We start from the raw sequence: 20486 nt of genomic DNA on the forward strand, positions 1-20486 counted from the left end.
AGTCCTCCACTGACAGATGCTGCAACCAATAGAACACATTACAGCATGGAGCAGCCCAGGGGGAAGGCTGCTCCCAGTTTAATGATGCCTCACCCCAGGTATCACCAGATGGGGTGAGGAGGAGGGGGAGGACAGAGATCTTCCACCCGGCGGGCGGGAGGAAGCGGCCTGCCTCTGCCACCAAGAAGGCCTGGCTCGAGGTGGCAGAGGAGGTCACCTGCACCACCAACATATCGCCCACCTGCATACAGTGCAGGAGGCGCTCCAATGACCGCAGTAGGTCAGCCACAGTGAGAACACGTAGTCGTTCCCCTGCACTCCGTCTGCCACAACACTGCCCCCACCCCACATCTCCTTCGGCACCGCCAACACCACTCTGTCACATCACCCCTCATACCCACTCAAACCCCATCCTCATCTTACCTGCACCTACTCACCTCGCGAGTACTCACCCCGCCACTAACACGCAGCCCAATCCTCATATAATCTCATGGCTCTATCCCATACGCACCCTCTCGTGCATCTCCCTCACGGCCAGCCTCACTCAACCTGCCACTACCTGTGCTGCAGCCACAGGGCATGCATCACATATGTACAGTAGGAAGCGTAAGGCAAACGTGTCATGAGCATGAAGGGGATGCACAAGGGTGTTTGAGGGTTTGTCATGGGTGTTACCTATATTGAATTTCAGAACAACTCACATCACACATTATATTGGCACCACCACTGCCATGTCTCTGCGAATCCTGTCTGTTTTGTGCAATGATGCCCGCTCCTGGGTATCACTATGAGGACCCACCACTGATGCCACCCATTGTGTCACTGCAGAGTAGGTGCAGGTGTATTTGCAGGGCTCTTCCGCGCAGATGACTGAGAGACATCGGCGGTGTACCCGGCTGCACCCTGGAAGGATGCGGAGGAGAAGTTGTGGAGGGCAGTGGTGACTTTGGCAGCGACAGGTAAGCAGATGGTGCTGGGGCCAGCCAGGAGCAGCTCGGCATGAAAGAGGCTGCAGATGTCCACGACTACATGTCGAGTGAATCTGCGCCTCCGTGTGCACTGCTGCTCGGACAGGTCCGGGGAGCTGCGCCTCGGTCTGTGGACCCTGTGGCGAGGGTAGCGCCCTCTGCGACACGTCTCTCTCTGAGGTAGCCCTCCCTCCTGCTGTACAGGTGGATGTGTCACAGCACTCTGTTGTGGAGCTCCACGGGTCAGAGGTGGACAGCGTGGATGGCGAGGCTGGTGATGCTGTTCGCCCTCCGAGGGGGTCATGACTGCAGCTACGACGGCCCCCATCCGCAATATGTACATCTGAGGGGGTCCGCAAGGTAGGCACATGTCTCCGGACCCCGGGGTGAGTGTGCAGGTTGGTGACTTTGACCATCAGGAGGGGGGTGGTGGAGGCCACACTTTGTCCCAAGTGACAGAGCGGCCTCCTGCAATGGCTGAGGGTCTCCCCACCCACCTGTCAAATGGACCTTTGCAGCTGCCACAGGCTGACGGCTGCAACACGTCCAGTTCAACTAGGACTGTTTCCCCCAGTGTGTGAAACAGTCCCATGTTTCTCCAAAATCACACACAGTCCCTTAATCAGGTCAGTTAATGACTTGAACAAGCGAAATAAATACTGTCAAGTGGCATCCCGCTGGCTTTAATTGCCTGCGGGATTCCCACCAGCGGGGGCTACGCACGCACCCCCGCACGTCATCGGGGAACCCGGAAGTGGGCGGGATCGTGGCGCGATCCGGTCACGTGCCTGGAGATCGGGATTTTCGGGGCCCGCCCGCTGGAAACGCACAGGAAACCCGACGGTAAAATCGAGCCCTTTGTGTCCTCCTCACAGCTTACTTTCCCACCTAGCTTTGTATCGTCAGCAAACTTGGATACGTTACACTCGGTCCCTTCATCTAAGTCATTAATATAGATTGTAAATAGCTAAGGCCCCAGCACTGATTCTTGCAGCACCCCACTAGTAACAGCCTACCAACTTGAGAATGACCGGTTTATTCCTAATCTGTTTTCAGTCCGTTAACCAATCCTCTATCCGTGTTAATATGTTACCCTCACCCACATGAGCCCTAATCTTGTGTAACAACCTTTTGTGTGGCACCTTATTGAATGCCTTTTGAAAATCCAAATATACTGCATCCCCTTTATCTATCCTGCTAGTTACATCCTCAAAAAACTCTACTAGATTTGTCAAACACAATTTCCCTTTCATAAAACCGTGTTGACTCTGTTTAATCATAATATGATTTTCTAAGTGCTCTGTTACCACATCCTAAATAATGGATTCCAGCATTTTCCCGACGACTGATGTCAGGCTAACTCGTCTATAGTTCCCTGTTTTCTCTCTCCCTCCTTTCTTGACTAGCAGGGTTACATTTGCTACCCTCCATTCTAGAATCTAGGGTATTTTGGAAGATCGCAACCAATGCATCCACGCACACTTCCATAATCTACCCCGACAAGTGTTATCCTCTGGTGGTCATATTTCCAGTAATATTTGCGGGCGATACCTCAGGATTCATTTTTAAAAAGAGAAAAAAAATTAACGGCTCACCTGAAATTTAGCAAGACTTACACCCAGGAAGTGATGTAATGGAATTATTACTCAAGCGATATCAATCTATCCCACAATGAAAACAAAAATTGACTGGCACACAGTAAGACAGATCGTACTTTTGACAAGTAAACCACAGCAGATAGGTATTCTAAATATAGCACACAACACTTCTCCTCAGCAACAGATGTGAGTTTAGTGGCTTTTCTGTTGGTAACTTTTTGATGGTAATGTTTTCCAGTTTTCACTTCTCTCAATTTGCTCCTCTCCATCTCTGAAAGGCACTGCGCATGCTACGTTTGCGTCGGCACAAGTAGGCCTCTGGTACCTCAACTAAGTGGTTATTCTTCACATGTCAGCCCAGACTATGAGTGCTAGTCTATGGAGAGGGTGATGGGAATGGGCATCACAGTGGAGCCTGATACTGTCCACACATGTACAGGCTTTGCAGCAGGAAAGGTAACTGGACAGTTGGTAGCATTCTTGGTTGTGGGTCAAAAGGTCATGGGTTCAAGCTCCATACTAGGAGGTGGAGCTTATCATCTAAGCTAATGCTGTGGTGAAATAGAGAGTGCAGCGTTTTTGGAGTTGCTGTCTGTGGGATGAAACTTTGAACCAAAGCTCATCAGCCTGGGCCAGCAGTTGTTAAAATCCCAAGGGCATTATTTTAAAAGGGCAGGTAGTTCTCCTGATGTCCTTGTCAATATCCCTCCCTCAAACAACACCACCAAAAACAGACTTATGTGTTATTCATCTCATGGCTATTTGTGGGATTGCACTGTGCACAAAATGGTTGCTACTTTTTTTAACTTAGAAAATGTGCCATGTCGTCATAGAATCAATCATGGAATCTTACAGCACAGAAGGAGGCCATTTGACCCATTTTATGTCTTATCTCTGTGTTGACTCTTTGAAAGAGCTATCCAATTAGTCCCACTCCCGTGCTCTTTCCGCATAGCCCTGCAAATGTTTCCTTTTCAGTATATATCCAATTCCCTTTTGAAAGTTATGATTGAATCTGCTTCCACCACCCTCTCAAGCAGTGCATTCCAGATCATGACAACTCGCTGCATAGAAGAAAATTCTCCTCATCTCCCCTCTGGTTCTTTTGCCAATTATCTTGAAATAGTAGTTTTGGCTCCTCATCCTTCTCGACCTGTCTGCAGTGTTTGACATGGTTGACCACACCATCCTCCTCCAATGCCTCTCTTCTGTCATCCAACTGGGTGGGATTGCGCTCGCCTGGTTCCATTCTTATCCAGTCACAGCTAGAGAATCACCTGCAATGGCTTCTCTTCCCGCTCTCGCACTGTTACTTCTGGAGTCCCCCAAGGATCTACCCTTGGCCCCTTCCTATTTCTCATAGACATGCTGCCCCTCGACGACATTATCTGAAAACACAACCTCAGATTCCAAATATTTGCTGATGACACCCAGCTCTACCTCACCACCATCTTTCTCGACCCCTCCACTTCTCATTTGTCACACTACTTGTCCGGAGCAAAAATTTCCTCCAACTAAATATTGGGACGACCGAAGCCATTGTTCCCTAGCCACTAACTCCATCCCTCTCCCTGGCCAATGCCTGAGGCTGAACCAAACCATTCTCAAACTTGGTGTCCTATTTGACCGAGATGAGCTTCTGACCACATATTCGCTCCATCACTGAGACCGCCTACTTCCACCACCGTAACATCGCCCGTCTCCACCCTGCCTCAGCTTATCTCCTGCTGAAACCCTCATCCATGCCTTTGTTACCTCTGGACTCGACTATTCCAATGCTCTCCTGGCCAGCCTCCCATCTTCCACCCTCCATAAACTTAAGCTCATCCAAAACTCTGCTGCCCATATCCTAACTCGCACCAAGTCCCATTCACCCATCACCCCTGTGCTCGCTGACCTACAGGTCCGGGAATGTCTCGATTTTAATGTTCTCATCCCCATGTTCAAATCCCTCTATGACCTTGACCCTCCCTATCTCTGTAACCTCCTCCAGCCCTACAACTCTCCAAGATCTCTGCGCACCTGCAATTCTTGCCTCTTGCACATCCCCGATTTTAATCGCCCCACCATTAGTGGCTGTGCCTTCAGCTGCCTAGGTCCTATGCTCTGATATTCCCTCCCTAAACCTCTCCGCCTCTCTTTCCTCCTTCAAGATGCTCTTTAAAATCTAACTCTTTGACCAAGCTTTTGGTCACCTGTCCTAATATCCCCCATGTGGCTCAGTGTCAAATTTTGTTTGATAACTCTCCTGTGAAGTGCCTTGAGATGTTTTACTACATTAAAGGCACAATATAAATGCAAGTTGTTGTTGTTATTTTACTGTTTTGAACCTGTGCTTCCTTGTCTACAGTCACACTTTTAACTTGAAGTAGTGTTCCCGATTTACCTTTCCTGTACAATTTGCGATTTTATACATCTCTATAAGGTCACCTCTTAATTGACTCTGATCAAGGCTGACAACACCAAATTTCTCCAGTCTTGCCTCATAACTCACTCTTTCAATGCACAGGAGCAGTGATGTGGCTCTCTGAACTGCTTCTGAGCCAAGGGTGTCTCTGTTGTGTCTCGGTGACTTGAATTGGATACACTACTCAAGCTATGGTCCAACTAGAGCCTTCTACAGTTTATGACAACTTTCTCCAATTTATACTCTTTGCTGTTGTTTCGATAGTTCAGCATTCAGATGGCTTTGCTGCTTCTTGCTCCGCAGTGTTTGGACATGTTGAGCTGCAAATGTTGCGAGATCTCTTTCAACAACATCCATCGCTACTTCAACGTCATTGAAGGAGTACACGGAACACTCCAATCTATGTCATTCTCTGCATCCTCTACTCTTCCAACCCTTATTTACTCTTTATTCATCCTCCCTCTGCCATGCCATCAGCCACCTTGCCCACTGAAATTCCTCACCAAGCCCATTTATCTTGCTATATCACCCCACACCTTCAAAAACCTCCCCGTTCAACATTGTTTTCAGCCATCATCCCTAGCCAGTCCTACTCCCTACTCTGCTCAACTGATGCCCAACTGTGAAGTGCCTTGGGACGTTTTGCGTTAAAGGCTATATAAATGCAAGTTGTACTTCTGCTGCCCATTTTGCTTCACCTGCTTCATCTTCCACTCTTCTTCCCACCTGCATATTTTGTCTAATTCATGGCCTCAATCACTGCCACTCCTGCCATACCACAACAGACGCTGCTTCTCCCACCCTAACTACTAGACCATATTACATACAATCAAAATATTCATCTTCATTTAAAACATACCAAAACAGACCGAGAGCCACCAAAATAACTGCCAAACTTCTATTTCACCTGCTCTATGTTGAGGAAAGTTGCTAAGTTCCTTTTTGAACTTAAAGAAGCTGAATTACTAAAATGTTTTAATATTCATTCTTGGGATGTGGGCATTGCTGGCATGGCTGGCATTTATTGCCCATTCCTAGTTGCTCTTCAGAAGGTAGTGCTGGACTGCTTGGAAGGTGTTATCTGGAGGCCAAGTATATGAATGTGTGCAGTATCTTGGCACACCAATGATCAACAGACCATGTCTTAGTATTTTAAAAAATGATTTCCTCTGCACCAGTTGCCCACCGAATAAAGGGGTTGAAATTCCTTCTGTCAATAATTTTAGCAAAAAAAATAATCCCACTTTTTTTGCAAAAATTATTGACGGGATGAATTTCTTCCTCAAAGTTTTCACTTCCCTCTGCTGTAATTTTTCTATGTTTTGCTTCTTATTTTGCTCTTTCCAGTTCTCTCATCTTTCCTTTATCTCTCATACATTTGCTTTCATCTTTTCAGTCTAACAGTAATTTCTCTCTATTTATATTTATTTCCTTCCTGCTTTTTCCAAGCTTTATATTTGATTCTTTTGTTGCGGTGTTTCCCTCACCCCTCGGCTCCTTATTAATGCTTTTTTCTGATCGCAAGCTTTCATGTGAGCAGTTAAGGCTCAATTTTTTCTGGTCTTGCTGTGAGCCACACACACACCATGGAGAAAAGCCAGAGCTTCCTTCCAGAGGACTTTCTACATTGCACTGATTGTCAATCAAAACGTCTGGCTTCACCGCTAAAAAAGAACTGTGCCTCCACTGTATTGTGCGAAAAGTTAGAGAATCAATTTGGATAGCAATAGCAATCTCCAGCAGCCTTTGGCTGACAGGTTAAACTCTTCCATATTATTGCTCTGACTGAAACTATTTGCATAATACAAGCACAGTTTTATTTCCATTTTTCTCCCCTTCACTTCTAACTCAAGGTTCGTTCTGTTTCTTGCCCCCTGGCAGCAGTCCAAAACCTTGCCCAAGGGGCCATTCTTCATCTGTGAGGCTACACGGTGAATTACTAGCCATTTTACCATGGATTAGCCCAGTTTTGCTCTCGCTCGATGTCCAAACACACACAGTTTCCAGCATTGAACCATTGGATGCTGCTCAAAATGGAAAGGCCAGCTGATTTTCTTACTCCCTGTCACTGATGGCAATTGTGGTGCCTCACTTGCCACCTTGACCATATCAACTTATACAGCTAGACCAAGGCTGAACCTTGGGATCTTATGATCAGTAAATAGTTGCATATTGCAGGCCAGGTCCTAAGTGTGCTACTTTCCCCTCTCTATGTTCGAATGCTGCAACTGGTCTTTGTATGAACCAGCCGCAGATTGAATCCCAGTACATTGCGCAGCATAGACCGACTGTCAGAGTTTGACTGGGGGCATGTGGGAAGTACCATTGTTATGATATTGTATCATGACATCAAAAGAAGGATCATGCTGCCACCGGAACAGCACAGTTACTGGGCCCAGAAAGACCAATGACAGTCAGGCCCAGTACAGAATGGAGCTTTCTGGCCACCTGCCTTAAAAAACCGAAGCCTGGTGAATTTACCATGCTGTTGTTGGTGGCTGCAGGAGACCACGCATTGGGAGCAAAATAGCAGCTTGCTAATATTATTCCAGGGGGTGCATTTATTTAGCATGTGTGGTGACTTTCAGGAGAGGAAGAGTAATGGGAGGGAAAAATTGGAGGTGAACAAATTGAGGAAGGAAAATTTTGTAATATGTGTATATTATTATGGTAACTATACAAAAGGATTTTACTTTGGATACCGAAGTACTGTATATAAGTGCTTTTATGTTTCTCTTTGGCTCCTGCCTTTATGGCACACTTCTTTATAGTCATATCAAAATAAACCTTCTGAAATTTTTTTAGACTGATGATGAGGAAGGCTTGTTTTTCAGGGTGATTTCCTGGCAGCCATTAGTCTTATGGAGCTAATAAATGAGCTTCTGCAGTGACATTCAACAATGGCGTCATCATTCATCAATTTCTTATTATCTTCGTAGCAACATGTGACCTTGCATCATGATAATCCCTAACTCTGCGTAGGCAATTTGGCTAATATGTTAAGGTCAGCCCTGCGAATACATAGCATATTGGGCCCTCAAGGTGTAGCCAGTTTACAGGTAGACCAGCTGCACCGTAGAAATAAAGCCAGGATAGCAGCTCAGTTAGCTTGCTGTTTCTCGAGACCCAGGCTGTGATGTAAAAGCAGCTTATGAAAATAAACCTGCTGATCTTTGAATTGGAGACACAGAAGTCTTTTTGTAACATAATCTTACTTGTGTGCACAAGCGAGCAAAATTAGCGTTTGGAATAGACGTGATGTATGCAGCTCTCTCTTTAAGTGCAGTGTTGATAACACTTGACACATGGTTCCAAACTGATTTACAATCAGCAAAAGAGATGTGAAAAATAGCCTTGGGTGAGGTACTGGAGAGCTACCATTGGCTTTGAAATCATATTCCTCCAGCAAGAATCAGCACCTTCAGGAGAAGTGGGAAGAAAACTTGAATCAAAAAAATGTGGAATTCTTTCTGTCCTTTCCCCCCCTCCCCAGTACTCTCCGTCTCTGCCAATAAATCTCTCGTTCTTGATTGAGGTTAATTATGTACAGTTCTGACAGATTTTCACAGATATTAATAATTTAGAAATATGGTTTAAAACCTGTCGAACAGATTATTCTGTGCTTGGAAATAATAATACAATGAAATTTGGTCAAATTCACAGATAACCTGTGGAATTCTCTATCACAGAATGCAGTGGAGGCCAAGTCATCAGATGTATTCAAGAAGGAGATAGATATATTTCTTAATGCTAAAGGGATCAAGGGATATGGGGAAAAAGCAGGAACAGGGTACTGAGTTAGACGATCAGCCATGATCATTTTGAATGGCGGAGCAGGCCCGAAGGGCCGAATGGCCTACTCTTGCTCCTATTTTCTATGTTTCTATGTTTTCGTCTTGAACCCTTGCAGTACATTTGTGCTAACTAAAGTCAATAAACTCTAGTTGCTTGATGTTTAGACATTAACTGAATAGTTATTGTTGTAAACATTGTTGCCCTAACATTACTACAGTGTCTATTTTGGTGACAGATCTTCAAACATTATCCCACCATATCTTTAGCGTAGCACCCAGTAACCTATTGGGGTAGATCTTCATTTTGTGTGGTAGTGTAAAACGGATGATTGCAAGTCGACAGCCCATTTTCCATCTCATTTCCGACCCAGATTGATTAATTCATTTACACTAGTTGGAACTTGCGATGTGCAAGCTTCAACTGGGATTTCCATGTCTTGAGCAGCCTGTCGGGGCCTTACCAATTTCATCCCATGCTGAGGCTCACAGGTAAGTCCAGTAATGGGGAAGGTGATTAGGAGGCGAGGCGGGGTAGGGGGTGGTGGTGGTGAGGTGCAGTTCTGCTGTGGAGCCAAGAGGACTTCCGACTCCACAAAGAACAAGTTTCAGGGCACTTTTTTAAGTGGTCTCCAGTGGTCCCTTTAAGGACTACTGGTTAGGCCTTGCAAAATTTTCTTTAAGTATATATCCAATTCCCTTTTGAAAGTTACTATTGAATCTGCTTCCACCACCCTTTCAGGCAGTGCATTTCAGATCATAACAACTCGCTGAGTAAAAAAAAATTCTCATCTCCGTCCTGGCCTTTTTACCAGTTACCTTAAATCTGTGTCCTCTGGTTACCGACCCTCCTGCCAGTGGAAACACTTTCTCCCTATCTACTCCATCAAAACCCCTCATTATTTTGAACACCTCTATTAAATCTCCCCTTAACCTTTTCTACTCTAAGGACAACAATCCCAGCTTCTCTACTCTATCCAGATAACTGAACCCCTCATCCCTGGTATCATTCTAATAAATCTCCTCTGCACCCTATCCAAGGCCTTGATGTCCTTCCTAAAGTGTGGTGCCCAGAATTGGACTCCAGCTGAGGCCTTACCAGTGACTTATAAAGGTTTAGCATAACTTCCTTGCTTTTGTACTCTATGCCTCTATTTATAAAGCCAAAGATACCGTATGCTTTTTTAATAGCATCATCAACTGTTGGAGGGCTTTTTTTTAGGTCATATTCTGCTTAATAGTTGCTTTACATTATAGAGCTGCCATTAACTGTGCCTGACCACTTATGCTTCTGGACACACCAAGAGCTACCGGGATAGGTGGGGTTCTTGGTGCCTTGGAGGCAAGAATACCTTTTCAAATTCTCAAACAGCCATGGTGGGATTTGACTCCACGTTCTCTGGATTATTAGTCCAGGCCTCTGCATCACTAGTCCAGAAACAGGTAATAATGGAATGGCTGAGAAGGAATGGAGACATAAAATGGTACTCTCTGTGAAGCTGCTGCAAAAAATTTATTTTCTACCAACCAATTTAGCAGTGGTCCAAATGCCCTTGCCGAATGGGTGTGGTCCTGCGTCCTATTAAATTATTTATTGTTTCGCCTGTTTTAGGGTCATAAAACGGGCATAACGGTGTTAAATTTGGACCTCACTATGTGGTCATTTATCTAATGCCTATTTATGGGGTCTTGCTGTGCGCAAAATGACTGCTGAATTTGCCTACATAGCAACAGTCACTTCACTTCTAAGTAATTCATTGTGTATTTCTGAGATGTGTGAAACAGTTGCTTGTACCTGAGGGTAAAATTAAAGCATACACATGTCTGGATCATCTGGTGGGAGAGGGGAGGGGTATATCCAACATGTTTTCTGGTGATTGTAGCTCATTATTGCTGACACTATTCCAGTATTTACAGTAATCATGTCACATTTACATTATTTGTGCAATATTAAAGCTAGGTTTAAGAGATTAGTTGACTAAAAAACATCAATTAACACAATTATCATGGAGTGAGTCTTGTCTGAATAAGCTAGACTTCATATTTACCACTGATAATGCCTCCTAGGGAAGAAAAGTCTGGGCGTGGGGAGATTTTCTGTTCAATATCCTCCCCCTTCTCTGCCTTGAAAAACAAAACTGCTAACATATAGGTTTTCTACCTGGTAGAAAATAATTTTTTTGCAGCAGCTTCATGGAGAGTACCATTTCATGTCTCCATTCCTTCTCAGCCATTCCATTATTACCTGTTTCTGGACTAGTGATGCAGAGGTCTGGACTAATAATCCAGAGAACGTGAATTCAAATCCCACCATGGCTGTTTTGAGAATTTGAAAATGGTACTGTTCCCTCCCAGGCACCAAGAACCCCACCTATTCCGGTAGCTCTTGGTGTGTCCAGAGGGATAAGTGGTCAGGCACAAGTACTGGCAACACTGCAATGTAAAGCAACTATTAAGCAGAATATGATCTAAAAAAAATCCTTCCAACAGTTGATAAAGCTGTTAAAAAAACATACGGTATCCTTGGCTTTATAAATAGAGGCATAGAGTACAAAAGTAAGGAAGTTATGCTAAACCTTTATAAATCACTGGTTGGATCTCAGCTGGAATATTGTGTCCAATTCTGGGCACCACACTTTAGGAAGGACATCAAGGCCTTGGATAGGGTGCAGAAGAGATTTACTAGAATGATACCAGGGATGAGGGGTCCATTTATCTGGAGAGAGTAGAGAAGCTGGGATTGTAAGCTGTGAGGTGGACACAAAGAGACTGCAAAGGGATATAGACGGATTAAGTGAGTGGGCAAGAAGGTGGCAGATGGAGTATAATGTGGAGAAATGAGAATTTATTCACTTTGGTAGGAAGAATAGAAAAACAGAATATTTTTGAAAGGGTGAGAAACTATTAAATGTTGGTGTTCAGAGAGACATGAGTGGCCTCGTACAAGAAACACAAAAAGTTAGTATGCAGGAACAGCAAGCAATTAGGATCGCAAATGGCATGTTGGCCTGTATAGCAAGGGGGTTGGAGTACAAGAGTAAGGGAGCCTTACAACAGTTGTACAGGACATTGGTGAGACCTCACCTGGAGTACTGTGTACAGTTTTGGTCTCCTTATCTAAGGAAGGACATACTTGCCTTAGAGACGGTGCAACGAAAGTTCACTAGATTAATTCCTGGTATGACGGGGTTGTCTTATGAGGAGAGATTGAGTAGAATGGGTCTCTACTCTCTGGAGTTTAGAAGAATGAGAGATGATCTCATTGAAATATAAGATTCTGAGGGGGCTTGTAAGGGTAGAGGCTGAGAGATTGTTTCCCCTGGTTAGAGAGTCTAGAACTAGGGGGCATAATCGCAGGATACGGGGTCAGCCATTCAAGACCGAGATGAGGAGGAATTTCTTCATGCAGAGGGTTGTGAATCTTTGGAATTCTCTACCCCTGAGGGCTGTGGATGCTGAGTCATTGAATATATTCAAGGCTGAGATGGATAGATTTTTGGACTCTAGGGGAATTAAGGGATAAGGGGATCGGGCGGGAAAATGGAATTGAGGTCGAAGATCAGCCATGATCTTATTGAATGGTGGAGCAGGCTCGAGGGCCCATGTGGACTACTCCTGCTCCTATTTCTTATGTTCTTATGTTTTTATGTTCTCCTTAGAGTAAGAAGGTTAAGGGGAGATTTAATAGAGGTGTTCAAAATAATGAGGAGTTTTGATAGAGTAGATAGGGAGAAACTGTTTCTACTGGCAGGAGGGTCGGTAATCAGATGACACAGATTTAAGGTAATTGGTAAAAAAACCAGGGGGGAGATAAGGAGAATTTTTTTACTCAGCGAGTTGTTATGATCTGAAATGCACTGCTTGAAAAGGTGGTAGAGGCAAATTAGATAATAACTTTCAAAATGGAATTGGATCTCTACTTAAAAAGGAAAAATTTGCAGGGCTATATAGAAAGAGCAGGAGGGTGGGGCTAATTGGTAACCGTTTCAGAGAGTCAGCACAGGCAAGATGGGCTGAGCGGCCTCTTTCTATGCTGTGTGATTCTATGATTCTATGAACAGTGACCTGACGCCAGCACAGCCAGAAATAACTAAAACTCATATATGCAATTTAAGTTCTTATATAAAAAAAAGTATGATCAGTTCTAAAGGTTTCATCAGATGTTTTAAATATGTCTGTGGCAAGTCTAAACCCATCACTTACAACAATGTGGGATCTCTGCAGTCACTGTGTGTATTTACAGCTGTGCGTATCTGAGCCTTGAATCTGGCTCCACACCCAGTTCCTAGGCCAGGAAGCCTGGCCAGCATGGTGTCTGTGTTGTGCTTCGTGATGTGGTTTTGGCTCAAAATAAAATATTTGGTAAACATTCGATGGTGTATTGTCCATGAAAGATGAAATCATAAAGGGAGTGGAGACCAGTGTCTCCATTTTAAGGGAGGTGAAATTTTCAGGCAAGACTCAGTTCCTGGAGACATAATAGAGTCAGAAACGGCTCCTCTAGTGGATTAGTTGGTGCAGGTGTACTATTTATGGCTCCACATCAAGGGTGTCCAATCTTCCTGTCTTTGCGAGTCACATGGGTGCATACCATAGATCCTCAGGAACCATATCAAGTTTAAATCCATGCTTCCAATAACTTACATATATCTCAAGTTGATAACAAGAAGAACTTGCATTTATATAGCGCCTTTCACAACCTCAAGACGTCCCAAAGCGCTTTACCGCCAATCAAATACTTTTTGAAGTGTAGTCACTGTTGTAATATAGGAAACGCAGCACCTAATTTGCGCACAGCAAGGTCCCACAAACAGCAGTGAGATACATCAAATTACACAGAAACATTCAGCACAACTGGTCCATGCTGGCATTTATGCCCCACATAAACCTCCTCCCCCCCTATTTCGTCTAACCCTATCAACAAATCCTTCTATTCCTTTCTCCCTCAAGTGCTTAACTAGCTTCCTCTTAAATGCAATAATGCTATTCACCTCAACTATTCTTTGTGGTAGCACGTTCCACATTCTTACCACTCTTTGGGTAAAGATATTTCTCCTGAATTCCGAATTAGCGACCATTTTATATTTATGACCTCTAGTTTTGGACTCCCCCATAAGTGGAAACATTTTCTCTACATGTATCCTATCAAACCCTTTCACGAATAGATAAACTGTTTTAGCAATGTTGGCTGAGGGATAAATATTGGCCAGGACACCGTGCTCTTCTTCAAAATACTGCCATGGGATCTTTTACATCCACCTGGGAGGGCAGACGGAGCCTTGGCTTAACATCTCATCCAAAAGACAGCACCTCTGACAGTGCAGCACTCCCTCAGTACTGCACTGGAGTGTCAGCCTAGATTATGTGCTCAAGTCTCCACAGTGAGACTTGAACCCACAACCACTGAACCACGGTTGACACTAGGAAGACCTGGGCTGGGGTGGGGAGGGGGATGCTGGGAACAGGTGTGCCTGGCCTTAGGAAGCTGGCAAGTTTATTTTGGGGTTGCCGCTGGCTGTTTGAGCCTCGTCCGAGATTAGCTAATTCAGCTCAGGCTGAAGAATGAATCTGGAACCTTCCTGCTCTGATTCCTGAGGACGGGCCTGCTCCAAAAAACCCTCATTCCAGTATCGTGATATTGACCAGCAGCCTGACTTTGTGCCGGAGCAGCCACTAAAGTTACGAACGGTGGAATCTATCCATGTTCTAAACAGTGCACTTACCGTGTAGCATTCTCCAAAGCCCTAGAGAAGGCGGAGTAGTCGGTCAGCGAGTGCTGTATTGAGTAAAACCAGGTCGCTGCGTCCTTGATGAGTGGGTTTGATGTTTCTCCTCCCAGCGCACTCTGAAGAGCCTGATAGAAAGCCGTTTTACTCTCTGATTTTCCAGAAGGATCTTCAAACTTCTGAACAATGGAAACCACAATGAAGAAATATCTGTACAATTTATCAATCTTTTCAAAATGTATTTGTAAGTTTGAGAACAATTAGAGAGTTTTATACTCATCGAGCTGAGGGATGCCAAGCGCTGCCAGTTGCTCAGTTTTGAAACCGTCAAAGTGGAACTGAGCTATATGGGCCGGGAAGGGCATGGTTTGATCCACAATTTGATTCAACTGATTTCTGTGCTAGACTTGGCCTCAGCACCCATGTGTGAGGGAGGGGAAAATCAGCCAGGTTTTCCCTGGTCACTATAGAACCTTGGACCCCTTTTTTCTACGTTATAAGGTGCTAAGTTGTTGATGCTGCTGTTGACCCATCCTGGAAAATGTACATCTGTGGACACCAGATGACGGCGAGATCAGGGTCGGCTCACCCTCTGGCCAGGTGGCCTACTGATGTTCACTGTCTAGGCTCAAGCAAGAAGGAGGGCCATTTGGTGGGGTACTGGGGAGTGCGTCTACATCAGCAAGGAGTCAACGCCTAAAGAGATGAAAAAAGGGGAGGAATAGGCAAACCATTGCAGCACCCAGTCTTCTTGAGCATTGGAAGGGCAAGAGAGAGGCATTAATTGGCTACAGAGGCGGCAAAATACCACTGCTGTGAACACCAAAAGCTGCACCAAACTATACATCAGTAAAATGAGAAAAGAAAAAGAAAGAAAGAAAGACTTGTATTTATATTGCACCTGTCACGACCTCAGGATGTCCTAAAGTGCTTTACAGCCAATGAAGTTTGAAGTTCCCGATCCTGTCATTGGGATCTTTTCACAGGAAGGACATGTATAATCAGAGATGAAGTCACACCCAGTTTTGTCAATGATCAGGAATCTAGCTTTCTACCTGTTCTTCTGTATGAATCTCAAACATTTAAAAAAAAATTCTGCGAACCTTGGGTCGCAATATTCTTGGCAACACAATAAAACCCAAGACCAGCCCTTGTGCATCTCTGACGCAGAGCAGCAGAGGTCCTCCCAGCTGCAGGCAGTGGACCGTACAGGGAGACCAAAAAGAGCTAAGGGGGAGCAAAAATAACTCAAAATTGAACAAATAAATAAAACCGATGTTGTAGGAAGATGTCATCTCTACAACACATCTGCACAAGATTTGTGACACTTCCTAGAAGGTTCTGTTTTAGAGGAAACTTCTGAGCTTCCCATTACACGGAGTTTCACACCAGATTTAGAATAAGTAATGTTCACTTACATAACAATATATTAAAAAAAAGAACTGATACTCCTGCCTCTGACACACAGCCAGAAATCTTAGTTCCTTTCTGCTTTGCCATTAAGTTGACCGTTAGACTTCTGGCAGGTTCTGGGATACTCTGACTCCCTGGGGTCGACTGATTTTATTTGATAACAACTCATGCACCGTGGCATGGAAACAAACAATCATTTTTGAAAACTCAGCCATTGGTATCTGATCCAAAATTAACCTGTTTTGTAACTTTAGAAAAAATAATTTTCTGAAGAAAATAGAAAGAGCTGGATTTTCCAGTTCTTTTCAAGCCTGGTGGGGCTTTGTTCGGTCCATACAGAGAGCCCGTACAATCCCGTAGAGAAACCACAAGGCCAGGATCAGCAGGAAAGAAGTCAGAGGAAGAGAGAGAAGAGCGTGCGGTAGCTAGCCAGGAAGCACAGGCTGGTGGTGCTGGAAGCTACGGCACATCACAGGACTGGTCTTCATCTTCTGACTCCGCTCCAGGCAGGTTAGGTAATAGTGAGCCAATTTGCCCATCACACTCTCCCGCTGACAAATGGCCTCTATTTCACCAGCAAACCGCAGGTGAAATACTACAGTAATAAATCTACTCAAACATTAGGATAGCAACATTACTGGAATACTAACACTAAACTAATAATGTAAACACCTCAAACATCAACTTTAAATGAAAATAATATTTAAATACTTGACCTTGTCCTCTTGTACTTTTTCATTCCATATTCTCTCTCTGTGCTTTTTATTTTCTTCAAATAGTACCATGGGATCTTTTATGTTCACCTGAGAAGGTCCATTATATCTGTTTCTTACATTTGATGCAAGGGAAAATGTTGCTCCTTTTGCTAATTTGAATGTGTGCCCCCTTATCCTACTGTCACAGCTAAATCCAGATCCATGAGTCTCTCCTCATGATTTAGAGCTCCAAGTCATTAAATGATCGTCAGTTGTCTTTTGAACTTGTGTGAACAAAGAACAGAGCTGCAGACAACTGTACCGCCTGGGAGAAAGAATCACAGGAAGGAGACGTGGTAGGTGAAGCCCCATTGCGGACATTCTGTTTCAGCTTTCTGAATTGGTACAAATGTCGCTGCAGCTGCCCTCGGGTTCCTGACTGCGTGTAGCATCATGTTTCATTGGTCACCGTTTTGGGCGGCAACTGGCTGGTAGAATGTAAATGAGACTCAGGAGTTAAAATAGCCCAGGCCTCAAATTGATGCCATTGGGCGAGTGGGGTTGATACTTGCCCACCACCTCCTGCCTGCCTGAAACCAGTTAAAAGACCCCCATATATTTGTAGAGCATAATTTCAAGGCAAAGAATCTTAGCATCAAGCCATAGAAATTATGGCATATCTTGGACTGCATCACTGGACATTGTATAATGTTTCACTTCCCCTTCTTTTGCTATGAATGGAAATAAGCTGAAACTTTGTCATTTGTGCATTATGTGGTTGGGAGCATGTGGCACATTGGGTTACAGTACAATATTTCACCACTGGGAACGAGATTCAAATATAACCCAGACTAAGAGGGAACCTGCAGCTGCAACAATCCTAAATGAAATCAGTTTTGGCAGTCTAAAACCAGGTTGAAGTGATCACAAGTTCACAGCATAAAACTGCTTATAATTCAGTGAAACTAAATTGGCAATGACTATACTTGAAGGATAAATACTGTCCAGGACACCAGGGAGAACTCTCCTGCTCATCTTCAAATAATGTCATGGGATCTTTTATGCCTGCCTGAGAGGGCAAATGGGGTCTCAGTTTAACATTTCATCTGAAAGACGGAACCTCTGACAACGTAGCACTCCCTCGGTACTGCGGTGAAGTGTCAGCCCAGATTATGTGCTCAAGTCTCTGGAGTGCGACTTGAACCCACAACCTTTTGACTCAGGCGAGAGTGCCTCCCACAGAGCCAAGACAGCTTGTCTTGCAAAACCTTTGTTCATGTCATCTTCACAGAAAGATTTTTGAGAGTGTGTTATGTTTCAGGGTTATGTTTTAAAACAATGGGGTGAATTTCCTTGGGATTTCTCCTGGTCTGTCACTGTAACTTCAACAAAGCTTGGTCAGAAGCCCTCCTGATCGACATCAATTGGGTTTCTGCCAAACTTCTACCGAGGTTACGGTGGCAGAACTGGATAAGCCTTGAGAAAATTCCCAACAAGTGTGAATTTGCACAGCTTTGAAAAAAAAAATGGCCACAGGTTTCAGGAATTGAAGAATGTGTATTGAAGTCAGATGAGCCAGTTTGGGCAACGTCACAACTCACAGTCTATTTCGAGTGGATACAACGAGGATCTATTGTCTCATCCCAGATCCAATTTCCAGGATGACCATGGGCCTTAGGCAATTCATTGTCTCATTGTAGATAGCCAAATAATATTCACACCAGTTGTTGTGAGGACAATTCTATTCATGTGGGCACACATGAGGTGTCCGTGAAGAATATACTCTTGGGAGAGTGGATAATGAGTCTGGTTGACAGGCCTCCTGGTGAATTCCATGAAGGTGCAGAGATATTGCCCCTTTACTCTCTGGAGTCGTGTTCAGGAGGCAGTCAGGTTTTGAACAAAGGTCTATGAGGCACAGCTCTGGGCCTGGAACTGGAAGCTAAAAATACAAGAGGTCAAGTTCTGCATTTAGAAGTTGTCTAGCCAGAAATGCATGCCAAAAACAAGCGAGTCAGCGCAAAAAATAGACACAGTGCATGGTTTCTTTTTTTCAAGACGAGAAGTGAGATTGAGTGAAGTAAGTGAAATTTGCTTTGACTGTTCACTTGCTTTCTGTGAAATAATAATTTGTTTCTGGCCTTGTTTCACCAAGTGTTTTTCAGTCCATCTTCAAAAGGACTGGAGGTGCACTTGTGAGGGAGACACAATATCCAGTTCAGATCACAAGGGGGTCCATTTGTTACACCCATGGTTTAAGAAGATTATATAGTTAGATATTGGGCAGTCTGCACAGGTCAAATGTGAGACGCTCAAGCCACTTACAGGAGTGATTAACACCACTGTATTAAGAGAATATCTAAGGCAAGAGCCTAAACTTGTAACAATATTAACGGCCTGCAATGGTACACCTTAGCTGGTATCACTGACTTGCAGGGCTCTTGGGCTTCTCCATGAAAGAAATGAGTGTTCATGCTTTGTGAAAGAGCCCATTAAACAAATCTTCCCACTGAAATATTGTGAGGGAGTTGAGCAACTCCAGGATGAAGTAGTTTGCTGGCACCTGTAGAGTTTTTAGTTCAACTCCACCTATGTGGAACAAAAGTCTTTCCTGTGGAAATTTTTTAAAAATTATTCGTTCACGGGATGTTGGCGTCGCTGGCGAGGCCAGCATTTATTGCCCATCCCTAATTGCCCTCGAGAAGGTGGTGGTGAGCCGCCTTCTTGAACCACTGCAGTCCGTGTGGTGACGGTTCTCCCACAGTGCTGTTAGGAAGGGAGTTCCAGGATTTTGACCCAGCGACAATGAAGGAACGGCGATATATTTCCAAGTCGGGATGGTGTGTGACTTGGAGGGGAACGTGCAGGTGGTGTTGTTCCCATGTGCCTGCTGCTCTTGTCCTTCTAGGTGGTAGAGGTCGCGGGTTTGGGAGGTGCTGTCGAAGAAGCCTTGGCGAGTTGCTGCAGTGCATCCTGTGGATGGTACACACTGCAGCCACAGTGCGCCAGTGGTGAAGGGAGTGAATGTTTAGGGTGGTGGATGGGGTGCCAATCAAGCGGGCTGCTTTATCTTGGATGGTGTCGAGCTTCTTGAGTGTTGTTGGAGCTGCACTCATCCAAGCAAGTGGAGAGTATTCCATCACACTTCTGACTTGTGCCTTGTAAATGGTGCAAAGGCTTTGGGGATTCAGGAGGTGAGTCACTCGCCGCAGAATACCCAGCCTCTGACCTGCTCTCATAGCCACAGTATTTATATGGCTGGTCCAGTTAAGTTTCTGGTCAATGGTGACCCCCAAGATGTTGATGGTGGGGGATTCGGCGATGGTAATGCCGTTGAATGTCAACGGGAGGTGGTTAGACTCTCTCTAGTTGGAGATGGTCATTGCCTGGCACTTATCTGGCGCGAACGTTACTTGCCACTTATGAGCCCAAGCCTGGATGTTGTCCAGGTCTTGCTGCATGCGAGCTCGGACTGCTTCATTATTTGAGGGGTTGCGAATGGAACTGAACACTGTGCAGTCATCAGCAAACATCCCTATTTCTGACCTTATGATGGAGGGAAGGTCATTGATGAAGCAGCTGAAGATGGTTGGGCCTCGGGCACTGCCCTAAGGAACTCCTGCAGCAATGTCCTGGGGCTGAGATGATTGGCCTCCAACAACCATTACCATCTTCCTTTGTGTTAGGTATGACTCCAGCCACTGGAGAGTTTTCCCCCTAATTCCCATTGACTTCAATTTTACTGGGGCTCCTTGGTGCCACACTCGGTCAAATGCTGCCTTGATGTCAAGGGCAGTCACTCTCACCTCATCGCTGGAATTCAGCTCTTTTGTCCATGTTTGGACCAAGGCTGTAATGAGGTCTGGAGCCGAGTGGTCCTGGCAGAAC

At 44.8% G+C, this 20486-nt stretch overlaps 1 protein-coding gene across 1 annotated transcript in view; it reads right to left on the minus strand.

The window, feature by feature from the left end:
* The window catches only part of tg (thyroglobulin), a 419486-nt gene that overhangs the window by 80683 nt on the left and 318317 nt on the right, over positions 1–20486 (minus strand). The window contains exon 45 of the mRNA XM_067976982.1: positions 14488–14669. Within this exon, the coding sequence (XP_067833083.1) occupies positions 14488–14669 (182 nt within the window). The remainder of the gene's footprint in view (positions 1–14487; positions 14670–20486) is intronic.

Source organism: Heptranchias perlo, chromosome 3, assembly GCF_035084215.1.
Source record: "Heptranchias perlo isolate sHepPer1 chromosome 3, sHepPer1.hap1, whole genome shotgun sequence".
Lineage (NCBI taxonomy): Eukaryota > Metazoa > Chordata > Chondrichthyes > Hexanchiformes > Hexanchidae > Heptranchias > Heptranchias perlo.